Here is a 14,230-nt window from a genome sequence, read left to right as displayed (position 1 = left end):
CATCTCAGTGCATCATAGTAAGAAGCACATGACGTCTACGTGTATTTCCTTCTAAGACTTTATTTTTTGAAGGTTATGAACTGAAAACATGGTAGAGTAAATTAATGGGAGGGTGAAGAACTCTACAGTTTTGCATGAATTCTTCAATTTAAACAAAACATTTTGGTGTTTTTATTTCTTGGACTCATTAATTTTACACACACACATATAAACACACACACACACAGTCAGGCTGAAGTGCGATCTCAGTGCACTGCAACCTCTGCCTCCTGGGTTCAAGTGATCCTCCTGCCTCAGCCTCTTGAGTAACTGGGGGTACACACATGCGCCATCATGCCCAGCTAATTGTTGTATTTTTAGTAGAGACAGGGTTTCACCATGTTGGCCAGGCGGGTCTCGAACTCTTGACCTCGAGTGACCCACCTGCCTTGGCCTCCCGAAGTGCTGTGATTACAGGCAGGAGCCACCATACCTGGCCCCATTAATTTTATTTTAATCAGAAGCCAGCAGCATTGGCTGGGCCACTGGAACAGGCTGTTCCCCCAAACAAGTAGATTATATAGGTTTATAGAATGTTAAGACAGTTCTGTGTTTGAGCCATAAGAGAAAGATTAAATATAATGTTATACAACAGATATGTGGAAAGAAAAGCAGTCCTATAAAATCTATAAGGTAATATAAAATAGATAAAACTTCTTTAATTTCTACAGATTTTGAGTATTATTGCTTTTGACACATGAATTCTGTTGCCTAATTCTCTACATTTTGTATATTTAGAAAACTTCTGTGAAGCTATCAGTAAACTTCAAGAAAATTACATTTCAGCAGAAGGACTTCAGTCTATTTTGCCTTCAGTAGGAATTACTTTATTAGATAAAGAATTCCAGAAGATTGTGACAGACACTAGTAGAAATGGTGAGAGACTGATAACACTAAAGTTTCTGAGAAAGTTAGATATTTTTATGGGATAGTATTAAATATTGGAGGAATTCCTCTCAATTAGAAATTAGGAATGGGTCATTCTAAAGAAAATTCAGATATAAAAATGGAAAATAGTAAAAAAAAAAAAAAAAATCCTGTAAGTTCTGACCAAATGGATTGGTTTGGAGCATGTAGGCCTTTCATATTTCCGGATCATTTCAGTAAAGCTCTTCATCACTATCCCTAGCTGTGCCTATTAATAGTAGGGTGGTACTGGGGAGACTGATCCAGTTGTAGCGAGGTTCAGACAGTAAAATCGAAATATCTAAGGGGTATGGAAATCTCTACGCAAATAACCCAAGGATCCAAAGATTAATAATTGGAGATTACAAAATATGGGGGAATTTAGAGCCAGGTATGCTTAGCAGTTAACATTTAGATGTTGAGTGGCGTATCCCAGTTGCCAGCCTAAGTTAAAAGCAGAGTTTAAGTTTCTAGGAAGGGTTTTTATACTAGAGAAGTTATTTTTATCAGTGACTAAGACTTTTTCACAACAGAAGTTCAATTGAGGAGAGGAAGGAGGTGACATTTTGGGGAAAGACTGATTTGAGAATAACATTAAAAGTGAATCCTCAGAATCTGGGCACAATTTCTTAGCTAAGGTAAATCAGAAAGAAGATTCACTTAAAAATTATATAAAGAGTGGGTGGCACTAAAACTATTGAGTCCTTTTTGCTGCTTATCAGGATTGACATGATCACTGTGAGGGTTTATATCTAAACATAGGTAAAACTTTGGACCACATGGATACTAGGGAGATAGAGATGGGGATACTTGGTTTTGTCAGGGCTGGTTAGTATTGTTAAGGTGTCTTAATGGATAGCATATTGAGTGGGTTTTCAAGATGGTATGAAATAGACTCCTTAACTCTCTCGTGGTCTGTCTGTATGGATATGTTTCTTTTTTCCTAGATCTGTTAAGAAATTCGTATCTAACTCAGTCCTTTGCATGTAATAGATATTGAAAAATCAGGGACTGTGTCTTTCTTATTTTTGTATTCTTGGTGCCTCGCATGGTTCTTGGCACTAATATGCTCCCAATAATTGTCCAAATGAACTGACCTAATCTAGAAAGAATTATAAGAGACATGACATGAAGGAGAAATAGGATGATGAAATGAAGGAGCAAGTAAATTTTAAAAATAGTTGTGTTAAAATGTAAATTTACCTGTATGCAAAAATACACCAGAATGTATAATCTAAACTCTTTTTTTAAAAACAGAGAATGGAATGGTGGAGTTAGATGACTTTATAAGTACTCTCGCCAAGGAGCAAAGTTTTCCTGAATGCAATGGTAGGTAGGAAATTTGTTTTAAAATGATTTAGAGGGAAGAACGGTGCTGATTGAGAAGAATTAGGTTCAACAGAACTGGGCTTGCTTTTGGATGGATACTTAATAGTCCTGTGACTCTTAGGCAAGTCAGTTGCCAGTTTTTAAAAACTTGCTATATCAGAGTAATAATAGCTAAGGTGTTCACCTCACAGAGTTGTCATGTGAATTTTGCAAACTGAAAAGTGATCCATAAATATATGGTAATAATGATCATGTGGAGATCAAATAGGTAATTAGTAACATTGATTAGGAATTGATGGGTGATATGTTTTTTGTTTTTTTTTTTCCCCCAATGGACTTCTTTGAATGAAATACTCGTTTGGTTCACCTTTGATTTAGAACTTTTAAAAACAACTTTATCAAGGTATAATTTATGTACATAAAATTCACTCATCCACTGATTTTTATTAAATTGATTGAGTTGTACATCTATTACCACAGTACTCTTTTTTTGCTTGCAATATTTTTATACAAATGATTAAATATTTTTTAGCAAGATTAAAATGAGAAAGATATTAAAGCTTGCTGTTTTTATTTTGTTCTGTTTATGCATATGCTAAAAAAGAAACATAAGCTTTTTGTTTCTTTCCAAAAAATTCCCCAGATAAGGAAAGATTAGTCCAAAGCAAGAGATTTCCTTTTATACTTACATGAAGAGACTTATGTTAAAAGCTACATTATCATTTGTCATTTCTGATGAATGTAAGTGGTGAAGTGTCTGGATTTATTGAAGACAATATTAGTAAATCAATTTCTTTTAAAAAGTGTTCCTTTATGTTCAGTTTGTAAGCAAATAGACTATTATTATTATACTTTAAGTTCTGGGATACATGTGCAGAATGTGCAGGTTTGTTACATAGGTATACACATGCTATGGTGGTTTGCTGCACCCTTCAACCTGTCATCTACATTAGGTATTTCTCCTAATGCTATCCCTCCACTAGCCCTCCACCCTCCAACAGGCCCCAGTGTATGAAGTTCCTCTCCCTGTGTCCATGTGTTCTCATTGTTCAACTCCCACTTATGAGTGAGAACATGTGGTGTTTGGTTTTCTGTTCCCACATTCGTTTGCTGAGGATGATGGTTTCCAGCTTCATCCATGTCCCTGCAAAGGACAGGAACTCATTCTTTGTTATGGCTGTATAGTATTCCATGGTGTATATGTGCCACATTTTCTTTATCCAGTCTGTCATTGATGGGTATTTGGGTTGGTTCCAAGTCTTTGCTATTGTGAACAACACTGCAATAAACATACGTATGCATGTGTCTTTATAGTAGAATGATTTATAATCCTTTGGGTATATACCCAGTAATGGGATTGCTGGGTCAAATGGTATTTCTGGTTCTAGATCCTTGAGGAATTGCCATACTATCTTCCACAATGGTTGAATTAATTTACATTCCCACCAACAGTGTAAAAGCGTTCCTATTTCTCCACATCCTCTCCAGCATCTGTTGTTTCCTGACTTTTTAATGATCACCATTCTAACTGGTGTGAAATGGTATCTCATTGTGGTTTTGATTTGTGTTTCTTTAATGACCAGTGATGAGCTTTCTTTTTCATGTTTGTTGGATGCATAAATTTCTCCTTCTTTTTTTTTTTTTTGAGACAAAGTTTCACTCTGTCACCCAGGCTGGAGTGCAGTGGCGTGGTCTTGGCTCACTGCAGCCTTTGCCTCCTGGGTTCAAGTGATTCTCCTGCCTCAGCCTCCTGAGTAGCTGGGACCTCCTGAGTACAGGCACCTGCCACCATGCCCGGCTAATTTTTTGTATTTTTAGTAGAGACAGGGTTTCACCGTGTTAGCCAGGATAGTCTTGATCTCCTGACCTCGTGATCCGCCCACCTCAGCCTCCCAAAGTGAAATCTCTTCTTTTGAGAAGCGTCTGTTCATATCCTTCACCCACTTTTTGATAGGTTTGTTTTTTTCTTATAAATTTGTTTAAGTGCTTTGTAGATTCTGGGTATTAGCCCTTTGTCAGATGGATAGGTTGCAATATTCTTCTCTCATTCTGTAGGTTTCCTGTTCACTCTGATGATAGTTTCTTTTGCTGTGCAGAAGTTCTTTAGTTTAATTAGATCCTATTTGTCAATTTTGGCTTTTCTTGCCGTTGCTTTTGGTGTTTTAGTCATAAAGGCTTTGCCCATGCCTATATCTTGAATGGTATTGCCTAGGTTTTCTTCTAGGGTTTTTATGATTTTAGATCTTACATTTAAGTCTTTAATACATCTTGAGTTATATTTCCTATTAGGTGTAAGGAAGGATTCCAATTTCAGTTTTCTGCATATGGCTAGTCAGTTTTCCAAACACCATTTATTAAATAGGGAATCATTTCCCATTGCTTGTTTCTGTTAGGTTTGCCGGAGATCAGATGGTTGTAAATGTGTGGTGCTATTTGAGGCCTTTGTTCTGTTCCATTGGTCTATATATCTGTTCTCGTACCAGTACCATGCTGTTTGCTGTTTTGATTACTGTAGCCTTTTAGTATAGTTTGAAGTCAGGTAGCACGATGCCTATAGCTTTCTTCTTTTTGCTTAGGATTGTCTTGGCTATATAGGCTCTTTTTTGGTTCCATATGAAATTTAAAGTATATTTTTAATTTTGTGAAGAAAGTCAATGGTAACTTGATGGGGATAGCATAGAATCTATAAATTACTTTGGGCAGGATGGCCATTTTCACGATATTGATCATTCCTATCCATGAGCATGGAATTTTTTTTTCATTTGTTTGTGTCCTCTCTTATTTTCTTGAGCAGTGGTTTGTAGTTCTCCTTGAAGAGGTCCTTCACCTCCCTTGTAAGTTGTATTCCTAGGTATTTTATTCTCTTTGTAGCAGTTGTGAATGGGAGTTCACTCATGATTTGGTTGTCCACTTGCCTGTTTTCGATGCATAGGAATGCTTGTGATATTTGCACATTGATTTTGTATCCTGAGACCTTGCTGAAGTTGTTTATCAGCTTGAGATTTTGTGCTGAGACGATGGGGTTTTCTAAATATACAATCGTGTCATCTGCAAACAGAGACAATTGAACTTCCTCTCTTCCTATGTGAATACCCTTTCTTTCTTTCTCTTGCCTGATTGCTGTGGCCAGAACTTCCAATACTATGTTGAATAGGGGTGGTGAGAGAAGGCATCCTTGTCTTGTGCCGGTTGTCAAAGGGAATGCTTCCAGCTTTTGCCCATTCGGTATGATATTGGCTGTGGGTTTGTCATAATTAGCTCTTATTATTTTGAGATATGTTCCATCAATACCTAGTTTATTGAGAGTTTTTAGCATGAAGGGGTGTTTAATTTTATTGAAGGCCTTTTCTGCATCTATTGAGGTAATCATGTGGTTTTTGTCATTGGTTCTGTTTATGTGATGGGTTACATTTATTGATTTGCATATGTTGAACCAGCCTTGCATCCCAGGGATGAAGTCGACTTAATCGTGGTGGATAAGCTTTTTGATGTGTGGCTGGATTCTGTTTGCCGGTATTTTATTGAGGATTTTCACATCAATGTTCATAAGAGATGTTGGCCTGAAATTTTCTTTTTTTGTTGTGTCTCTGCCTGGTTTTGGTATCAGGGTGATGCTGGCCTCATAAAATGAGTTAGAGCGGAGTCCTTCTTTTTCTATTGTTTGGAATAGTTTCAGAAGGAATGCTATCAACCCCTCCTTGTACCTCTGGTAGAATTTAACTCTGAATCAATCTGGTCCTGGGCTTTTATTGGTTGGTGGGTTATTAATTACTGCCTCATTTTCAGAACTTGTTATTGGTCTGTTCAGGGATTCAACTTCTTCCTGGTTTAGTCTTGGAAGGGTATATGTGTCCAAGAATTTATCCATTTCTTCTAGATTTTCTAGTTTTTTTGTGTAGAGGTGTTTATAGTATTCTCTGATGGTAGTTTGTATTTCTGTAGGGTCAGTGCTGATATCCCCTTTATCATTTTTTATTATGTCTATTTGCTTCTTTTCTGTTTTCTTCTTTATTAGTCTTGCTAGCAGTCTATCTATTTTGTTAATCATTTCAAAAAAACAGCTTCTGGATTCATTGATTTTTTGAAGTATTCTTCATGTCTCTATCTCTTTCTGTTTTTCTCTGATCTTAGTTATATCTTGTCTTCTGATAGTATTTGAATTTGCTTGCCCTTACTTCTCTAGTTCTTTTAATTGTGATGTTAGGGTGTTGATGTTAGATCTTTCCTGCCTTCTCCTGTGGACATTTAGTGCTATGAATTTCCCTATAAACACTGCTTTAGCTGTGTCCCAGAGATTCTGGTACATTGTGTCTTTGTTCTCATTTGTTTCAAGTAACTTATTTATTTCTGCTTTCATTTCGTTATTTACCCATTAGTCATTCAGGAGCAGGTTGTTCAGTTTCCATGTAGTTGTTTGGTTTTGAGTGAGTTTCTTAATCCTGAGTTCTAATTTGATTGCACTGTGGTCTGAGAGATTGTTATGATTTCCATTCTTTTACATTTGCTGAGGAGTATTTTACTTCCAATTATGTGGTTAATTTTAGAATAAGTGTGATGTAGTGCTGAGAAGAATGTATATTCTGTTGATTTGGGGTGGAGAGTTCTGTAGGTGTCTATTAGGTCTACTTGATCTAGAGCTGAGTTCAAGTCCTGAATATCCTTATTAATTTTTTGTCTCCTTGAGCTGTCTAATATTGACAGTGGGGTGTTAAAATCTGTCACTTTCACTGTGGGAGTCTAAGTATCTTTGTATGTCTCAAAGAACTTGTTTTATGAACCTGGGTGCTCCTGTATTGGGTGCATATATGTTTAGGACAGTTAGCTCTTCTTGTTGCATTAATCCCTTCTTTGTCATTTTTGATCTTTGTTGGTTTAAAGGCTGTTTTATGACACACTAGGATTGCAACCCCGTTTTTTTTTTTTTTTTTTTGCTTTCCATTTGCATGGTAAATATTTCCCCATCCCTTTATTTTGTGCCTATGTGTGTCTTTGCATGTCAGATGGGTCTCCTGAATACAGTGCACTGATGGTTCTTGACTCTTAATTTAATTTGCCAGTCTGTGTCTTTTAATTGAGGAATTTAGCCTGTTTACAGTTAAGGTTAATATTGTTATATGTGAATTTCATCCTGTGATTATGATGCTAGCTGGTCATTTCGGACATTAGTTGATGCAGTTTCTTCATAGTGTGATTGGTCTTTATATACGAGTGGTTTTTTTTTGCAGTGGCTGGTACCAGTTTTTGCTTTCTATATTTAGTGCTTCCTTCAGGAGCTCTTGCAAGGCAGGCCTGGTGTTGACAAAATCCCTCAGCATTTGCTTATATGTAAGGATTTTATTTCTCCTTCACTTATAAAACTTAGTTTGGCTGGATATGAAATTCCGGTTAGAAAATTGTTTTCTTTAAGAATGTTGAGTATTGGCTCCCACTGTCTTCTGGCTTGTAGGTTTTCTGCAGAGATATCCGCTGTTAGTCTGAAGGACTTCCCTTTGTAGGTAACCTGACCTTTCTCTGTGGCTGCCCTTAACTTTTATTTTATTTTATTTTTTTTATTGAGACGGAGTCTCGCTCTGTCACCCAGGCTGGAGTGCAGTGGCACATCTCTACTCACTGCAAGCTCTGCCTCCTGGGTTCACACAATTCTCCTGCCTCAGCCTCCCACGTAGCTGGGACTACAGGTGCCTGCCACCGTGCCCCGCCAGTTTTTTGTATTTTTTTAGTATAGATGGGGTTTCACTGTGTTAGCCAGGATGGTCTCGATCTCCTGACCTCATGATCTGCCTGCCTCGGCCTCCCAGAGTGCTGGGATTACAGGCGTGAGACACTGTTCCCAGCCAACTTTTTTCCTCCATTTCAACCCTGGAGAATCTGACGATTTTGTGCCTTAGGGTTGCTCTTCTTGAGGAGTATCTTAGTGGTATTCTCTGTATTTCCTGAAGTTGAACATTGCCCTGTCTTGCCAGATCGGGGAAGTTCTCTCAGATAATATCCTGAAGTGTGTTTTCCAACTTGGTTCCATTCTCTCTGTCACTTTCAGGGTCCCTAATCAATTGTAGGTTTGGTCTTTTCACATGGTCCCATATTTTTTGGAGGCTTCATTCATTCCTTTTCAATCTTTTTTCTCTAATCTTGTCTTCACACCTTATTTCAGTAAGTTGATCTTCAATCTCTGATATCCGTTCTTCTGCTTGATTGATTCAGCTATTGATACTTGTGTATGCTTCATGAAGTTCTTGTGCTGTGTTTTTCAGCTCCATCAGGTCATTTATGTTCTTCTCTAAATTGGTTGTTCTATTAGCAGTTCCTGTAACCTTTTCTCAGGGCTCTTAGCTTCTTTGCATTGGGTTAGAACATGTTCCTTTAGCTCAGAGGAGTTTGTTGTTACCCACCTTCTGAAGACTACTTCTGTCAAATCATCAAAATCATTCTCTGTCTAGTTTTGTGCCCTTGCTGGAGAGGAGTTGCAATCATTTGGAGGAGAAGAGGCATTCTGGTTTTTGGAATTTTCAGCGTTTTTGTGCTGGTTTTTCCTCATCTTTATGGATTTATCTACCTTTGATCTTTAGATGGGGTTTCTGTATGGGGGTTCCTTTTGTTGATGATGTTACTGCTTTCTGTTTGTTACTTTTTCTTCTAACAGTCATGCCCCTCTTCTGCAGGTCTGCTGCAGTTTGCTGGAGGTCCATTCTATACCGTATTTGCCTGGGTATTACCAGTGTAGGCTGCAGAACAGCAAAGATTGCTGCTGCTCCTTCTTCTGGAAGATTTGTCCCAGAGGGGCACTGGGCTGATGCCAGCCGGAGCTCTCCTGCATGTGGTGTCTGACAACCCCTGTTGGGAGGTCTCTCACCGTCAGGAGGTATGGGAGTCAGGGACCCAATTGAGGAGGCAGTCTGTCCCTTAGCAGAGCTCAAGTGCTGTGCTGGGAGAGCCCTCTTTGTTAGGATCCACTGCTGTCTTCAGAGCCAGCAGGCAGGAACGTTTAAGTCTGCTGAAGTTGTGCCCACAGCCGCCCCTTCCCCCAGGTGCTCTGTCTCAGTAAGATGGGAGTTTTATCTATAACCCCTTGACTGGGGCTGGTGCGTTTCTTTCAGAGATGCCCTTCCCAGTGAAGAGGAATCTAGAGAGGTAGTCTGGCTGCAGCCGCTTTGCCACACTGTGTTGAGTTCCACCCAGTCCGAACTTCCAGGCCTTTTTAGCACTGTCAGGGGAAAACCGAGGTACTCAAGCCTCAGTAACGGTGGACGCCCCTCCCCACACCAAGCTTGATCGTTCCAGTTGGACTTCACACTGCTGTGCTGACAGCGAGAATTTCAACCCAGCCTAGCTTGCTGGGCTCCATAGGAGTGGGTCCTGCTGAGCCAGACCACTTGGTTCCCTGGTTTCGGCCCCCTTTCCAGGGGAGTAAACGGTTCTGTCTTGCTGGGATTCCAGGTGCCTCTGGGGTACAAAAATAAACTCCTGCAGCTAGCTTGGTGTCGGCCCAGCCACCCAGTTTTATGCTTGAAACCCAGGGCCCTGGTGGTGTAGGCACGTGAAGGAATCTCCTGGTCTGTGGATTGCAAAAACCATGGGGAAAGCATAGTATCTGGGCCAGATAGCAGTCTCTCAAGGCTTCCCTTGGCTGGAGGACGGAGCTCCCCCCATTATCCCCCGCCGCCGCCGCCTGCTCCTTGGACTTCCTGAGTGAGGCGATGCTTCTGCTCACCCTCCATGGGCTGCACCCACTGCCTAACCAGTCCCAATGAGATGAGCAGGGTACCTCAGTTGGAAATGCAGGAATCACCCGCCTTCTGTGTTGGTCTTGCTGGGAGCTGCAGACTGGAGCTGTTCCTATTCCGCCATCTTGCCAGCAGTCTCAGTGTTTGCATAGTTCCTAAAATTCCTTAGTTATTGATTTTTAGTTTTATTATATTGGGATCAGAAAAATACTTCATATGATTTTGACTTTTAAAAATTTGTTGAGACTTCTTTTGTGGCCTGACATATGACCTATCCTGGAGAATGTTCAATGTGCTGATGAGAATAATGTATATTTGCAGCAGTTGGATGAAATGTTCTGCAAATGTCAGGTTCATTTGGTCTAGAGTGTAGTTTAACTTTGATGTTTCTTTGTTGATTTTCTTTCTGGATCATCTGTCCATTACTGCGAGTGGTGTGTTGAAGTCCTCTAGTAGGATTGCATTGCAGTCTGTCTCTCCCTTTAGGTCTATTAATGTTTGCTTTATATATTTGGGTCCTCTGTTGTTGTGTACATATATATGTATAATTGTTATATCTTCTTACTGGATCAGCCCCTTTATTATTATATGGTGACCTCCTTTGTCTCTTTCTACAGTCTTTAATGAGATTTCCTCGAAACCACTATTTTGGATTCTTGATCTGAGAGCTCACATATTGCTGTCTTATTAAGGTCAGTCACTAGCTCTTTACTCTGTCCTTCTGAGGAGGTCATGGTTCCTAGTTTGCTGTTCTTCCTTGTGGATGTATGTCTATATCTTTGCATTGAACCATTAGTTATTTATTCCAGTCTTTGCTGTCTAGCTTGTTTTGGTCTTCCCAGCCTATATATGCTTAGAGGATTTTTGTACTTTGCCTGTTGAGTCCCGTTAACCCTAGATCACTGCATCTTTTTGGCACTAGATTGTATTTTAAACTCAGATTTGCCTTGGCTTCACAAATGGTCAGACTCCTACATCTCTCAAATGGGATACTCTAGCTGTGTGGGAAGGCTGTCTATAGGTTCATGCTGAGTGGAGCCATGGCATGTGCCTTCCTACAGTGTGGTACTGCTGAACAGCCACTCTGATTTGGTATCTCCTTTGGCTGAGATAAAGAGCAGAATTTTGTGGCCTGGAGTTGCTGGTCCCACCTCCCTTTTAGTTGCTAGCTGCCCTCAGGGGTATTATTGCCTATAGGCACTCATAATACTTCCTTTGGGTTGATTCAGGAATAGTTTTCCTGTAAAGGAACCCAAGATGGTGGGAAAGCTGGCTGACTGCCATGGTCTCACTTTTTCCACTGTAGAAATGAAGATTTCAGGGGGACTTTTCCTCATGGTACCTGGCAGGTTGGTGGAGAGGTGTTGTGGATATAGAAGTCTTTTTCTCTTACCATCTGCTTGGAGATTTTCACTTCTCTATGCCCCCAGGAGTCATTTCAGCTTCAGATATGAGTTCTGGGATATTACTGGTGTTAATCTTGGCACTGGGTATTTGTTTTTGGTTTTCGGTAGGGGAGAATGAAGCCAGATTGCTTCTGCTCTGCCATTTTGGTGACATCACACTTCTGGTTTCTAAGGTTAATTTGTGTAGTATGTATCGGTAGTTCATCCTCTTTTATGGCTAAATAAATCTATATTATATTGTATGGATATTCTTTACTTTGTTGGTGGCCCATTGGCTCATGGACATTTGATTGTTTCCAATTTGGGGCTGTTACAAATAATACTGAAATTAACATTTGTATACATGTTTCCCTCTGGACATACACTTTTATTTCTCTTGGGGAGATTCCTAAGAGAAGAATTGCTAGTCTATATGGTGAATTTATGTTTAACTCTTAAACTATCAAAATTGTTTTCCAAAGTGTCTATCACGTTTTCATTTTTCACCAGCAATGTATGAGGATTCTAGTTTCTTCACATCTTGTCAACACTTGATATCATTTTATTATTATAACTTTATAATAGATGTGAAATGGTATTTCACTGTGGTTTTAGTTTTGCATTTCCTTAATGAGTAATTTTGTCAAGCATATTTTCACATGCTTACTAGCCATTCATAATCTTTTCTATGAGACTGGGTCTTGCTCTATCGCCCAGGCTGGAGTGCAGTGGCTCAATCACTGCATACTGCAGCCTAGACCTCCTGGGCTCAAATAATCCTTCCACCTCAGCTTCCCGAGTAGCTGGGATCACAGGCACATGCCACTCAGCCTGGCTAATAAAAAAAAAAAAATCTTTTGTAGAGATGTAGTCTCCCTGTGTTGAACTCCTGATATCAAGCAGTCCCCCCGCGTTGGCCTCTGAAAATGCTGAGATGACAGGTGTGAGCCACTGTGCCTGGCCACCATTCATATGTGTTTATTGAAATATTTATCCAAATCTTTTGCCTATTTTTTTAATGTCATTTTGCTTTATCTATAGTGTTTTAGAGTGTATCTTTTTGTATAAGTTTCTTTAGTGGTTGCTTCAGGTATTACATTACATATTAATGACTTATTATACTATTGGTGTCATCATTTTACCAGTTCAAGTGAAGTATAGAAATTTTATCTTCTTTTATGCCCTTTACTCTCCCCCATTTATAATTGTCTTAAATATTTCCTTTATATACAATTAAAACCACATCAGAAAGTGTTAACATTTTGGCTGCAAGCATTAAATATAATTTATAAAACTAAACAGAGGGACTAGGTGCAGTGGCTCACATCTGTAATCCCAGCACTTTGGGAGGCTGGAGTGAGTGAATTGCTCACGTCCAAGAGTTTGAGACCAGTCTGGGCAACATGGTGAAACCCTGTCTCTACCGAAAGTACAAAAATTAGTTGGGCGCGGCGGCGCACTCCCGTAGTCCTAGTTACTCAAGAGACTGAGGTGGGAGGATCACCTGAGCCTGGGAAGTTAAGGCTGCAGTGAGCCATGACTTCACCACCGTACTGCAGCCTGGGTGATAGAGTGAGACCCTGTCTCAAAAACCAGACAAACAAACAAGGAACAACTCAGTAAGAGAAAGAATGCCTATTATATTTCATATTTGGGCTTGCTATTTTCTTTGTTCCCTCTTGAGTTTCAAAGTTATTTTTTCCTTTTCTTTCTGAACTTCCTTTAGACATTAATAGGTTCACTGGCAACTAATTCTCTTAATTTTCTTTCACCTGAGAATATCTTTGTTTTACCTAGACTCCCAAAGGATACTTTTTCTGAGTATAAGATTTGGGGTTGACAGTCCTTTTACTTTCAGCATTTGGAAAATATTGTACCACTTCCTTCTGGCTTCCGTGATTTCTGATGAAAAACCCTATCATGCAGATTGGTTTATTCTTTCCCTTGTAGGCAATGTATTGTTTTCTTTGGCTATCAATATTTTTTTCTTTCTCTTTAGTTTTTACAACTTTAATTATGATGTGCCTTGACATGGATTTCTTTGGGTTTATCTTGTTTGAGGTTCAATAAGTTTCTTGAATTTGTAGGTTAATGTCTCTTGCTTAAATTTTGGGAAATGTTCACTCATTATTTATTTGAGTAATTCTTAGCTCTGTTTTTTTCTCTTTTTCTAGAACTCTGATAATACAAATGTTAGATATTTGTGTATGTTTCTATACAATCCTGAAACTCTGTTAATTTTTTGCAGTCTATTTTCTCAGTGTTGTTCATTGGGTAATTTTTATTACTCTATATTTCAGTTTATTGATTCTCCCCTATTTCATACATTAAGCTTTGGAGTCTATACTCTGAGATTTTGTTATTTGTCGTTTATTTATTTATAATAAATTTCTTTTCTCCAATGCCAGATCTACTAAGCCTTTTATTTTCAGCTATTGTATTTTCTAGTTCTAAAATCTCCTTTTGGTTCTTTATGTCTTCTAATTCCTTGCTGAAACTTTGTATTAATATTTCTTTGCTGAGGTACTCCAATTTTTTTATTTGTTTCAAGTGTGTTTATAATTGCTTATTGAACCATTTTTATGGCTGCTTTAAAAAATCTTTGTCAGATAATTTGCCCATCTCTGCCATCTTGATGTTAGCATCTATCAGTTGTCTTTTTTTTTCATTTAGTTTGAGATCTCCTTGGTCCTTGATATGATAAGTGATTTTAATTATAGCCTGGATACTTTTGTATTATGTTATGAGACTCTTGTTTGAACCTTTTGTTTTAGCTGTCTTTCTGTGACTCTGCTCTAGCAGAAAAAGAACAGACCCAACCTCCTTACTTCCAGGTGGAGATAGAAATCT

General features: G+C 38.8%; 1 protein-coding gene across 1 annotated transcript in view; it reads left to right on the top strand.

Annotated features, from left to right (window-relative positions):
* The first annotated feature begins 783 nt into the window (after nt 1-783).
* EFCAB13 (EF-hand calcium binding domain 13) overlaps nt 784-14,230 on the top strand; it is a 119,316-nt gene continuing 105,869 nt past the window's right edge. The window contains exons 1-2 of the mRNA XM_008012299.3: nt 784-915; nt 2,203-2,274. Coding sequence (XP_008010490.3) covers nt 2,211-2,274 — 64 coding nt within the window. The 5' untranslated portion in view covers nt 784-915; nt 2,203-2,210. The remainder of the gene's footprint in view (nt 916-2,202; nt 2,275-14,230) is intronic.

Source organism: Chlorocebus sabaeus, chromosome 16 (assembly GCF_047675955.1).
Source record: "Chlorocebus sabaeus isolate Y175 chromosome 16, mChlSab1.0.hap1, whole genome shotgun sequence".
NCBI lineage: Eukaryota > Metazoa > Chordata > Mammalia > Primates > Cercopithecidae > Chlorocebus > Chlorocebus sabaeus.
This window is presented reverse-complemented; position numbering and strand designations above follow the sequence as displayed.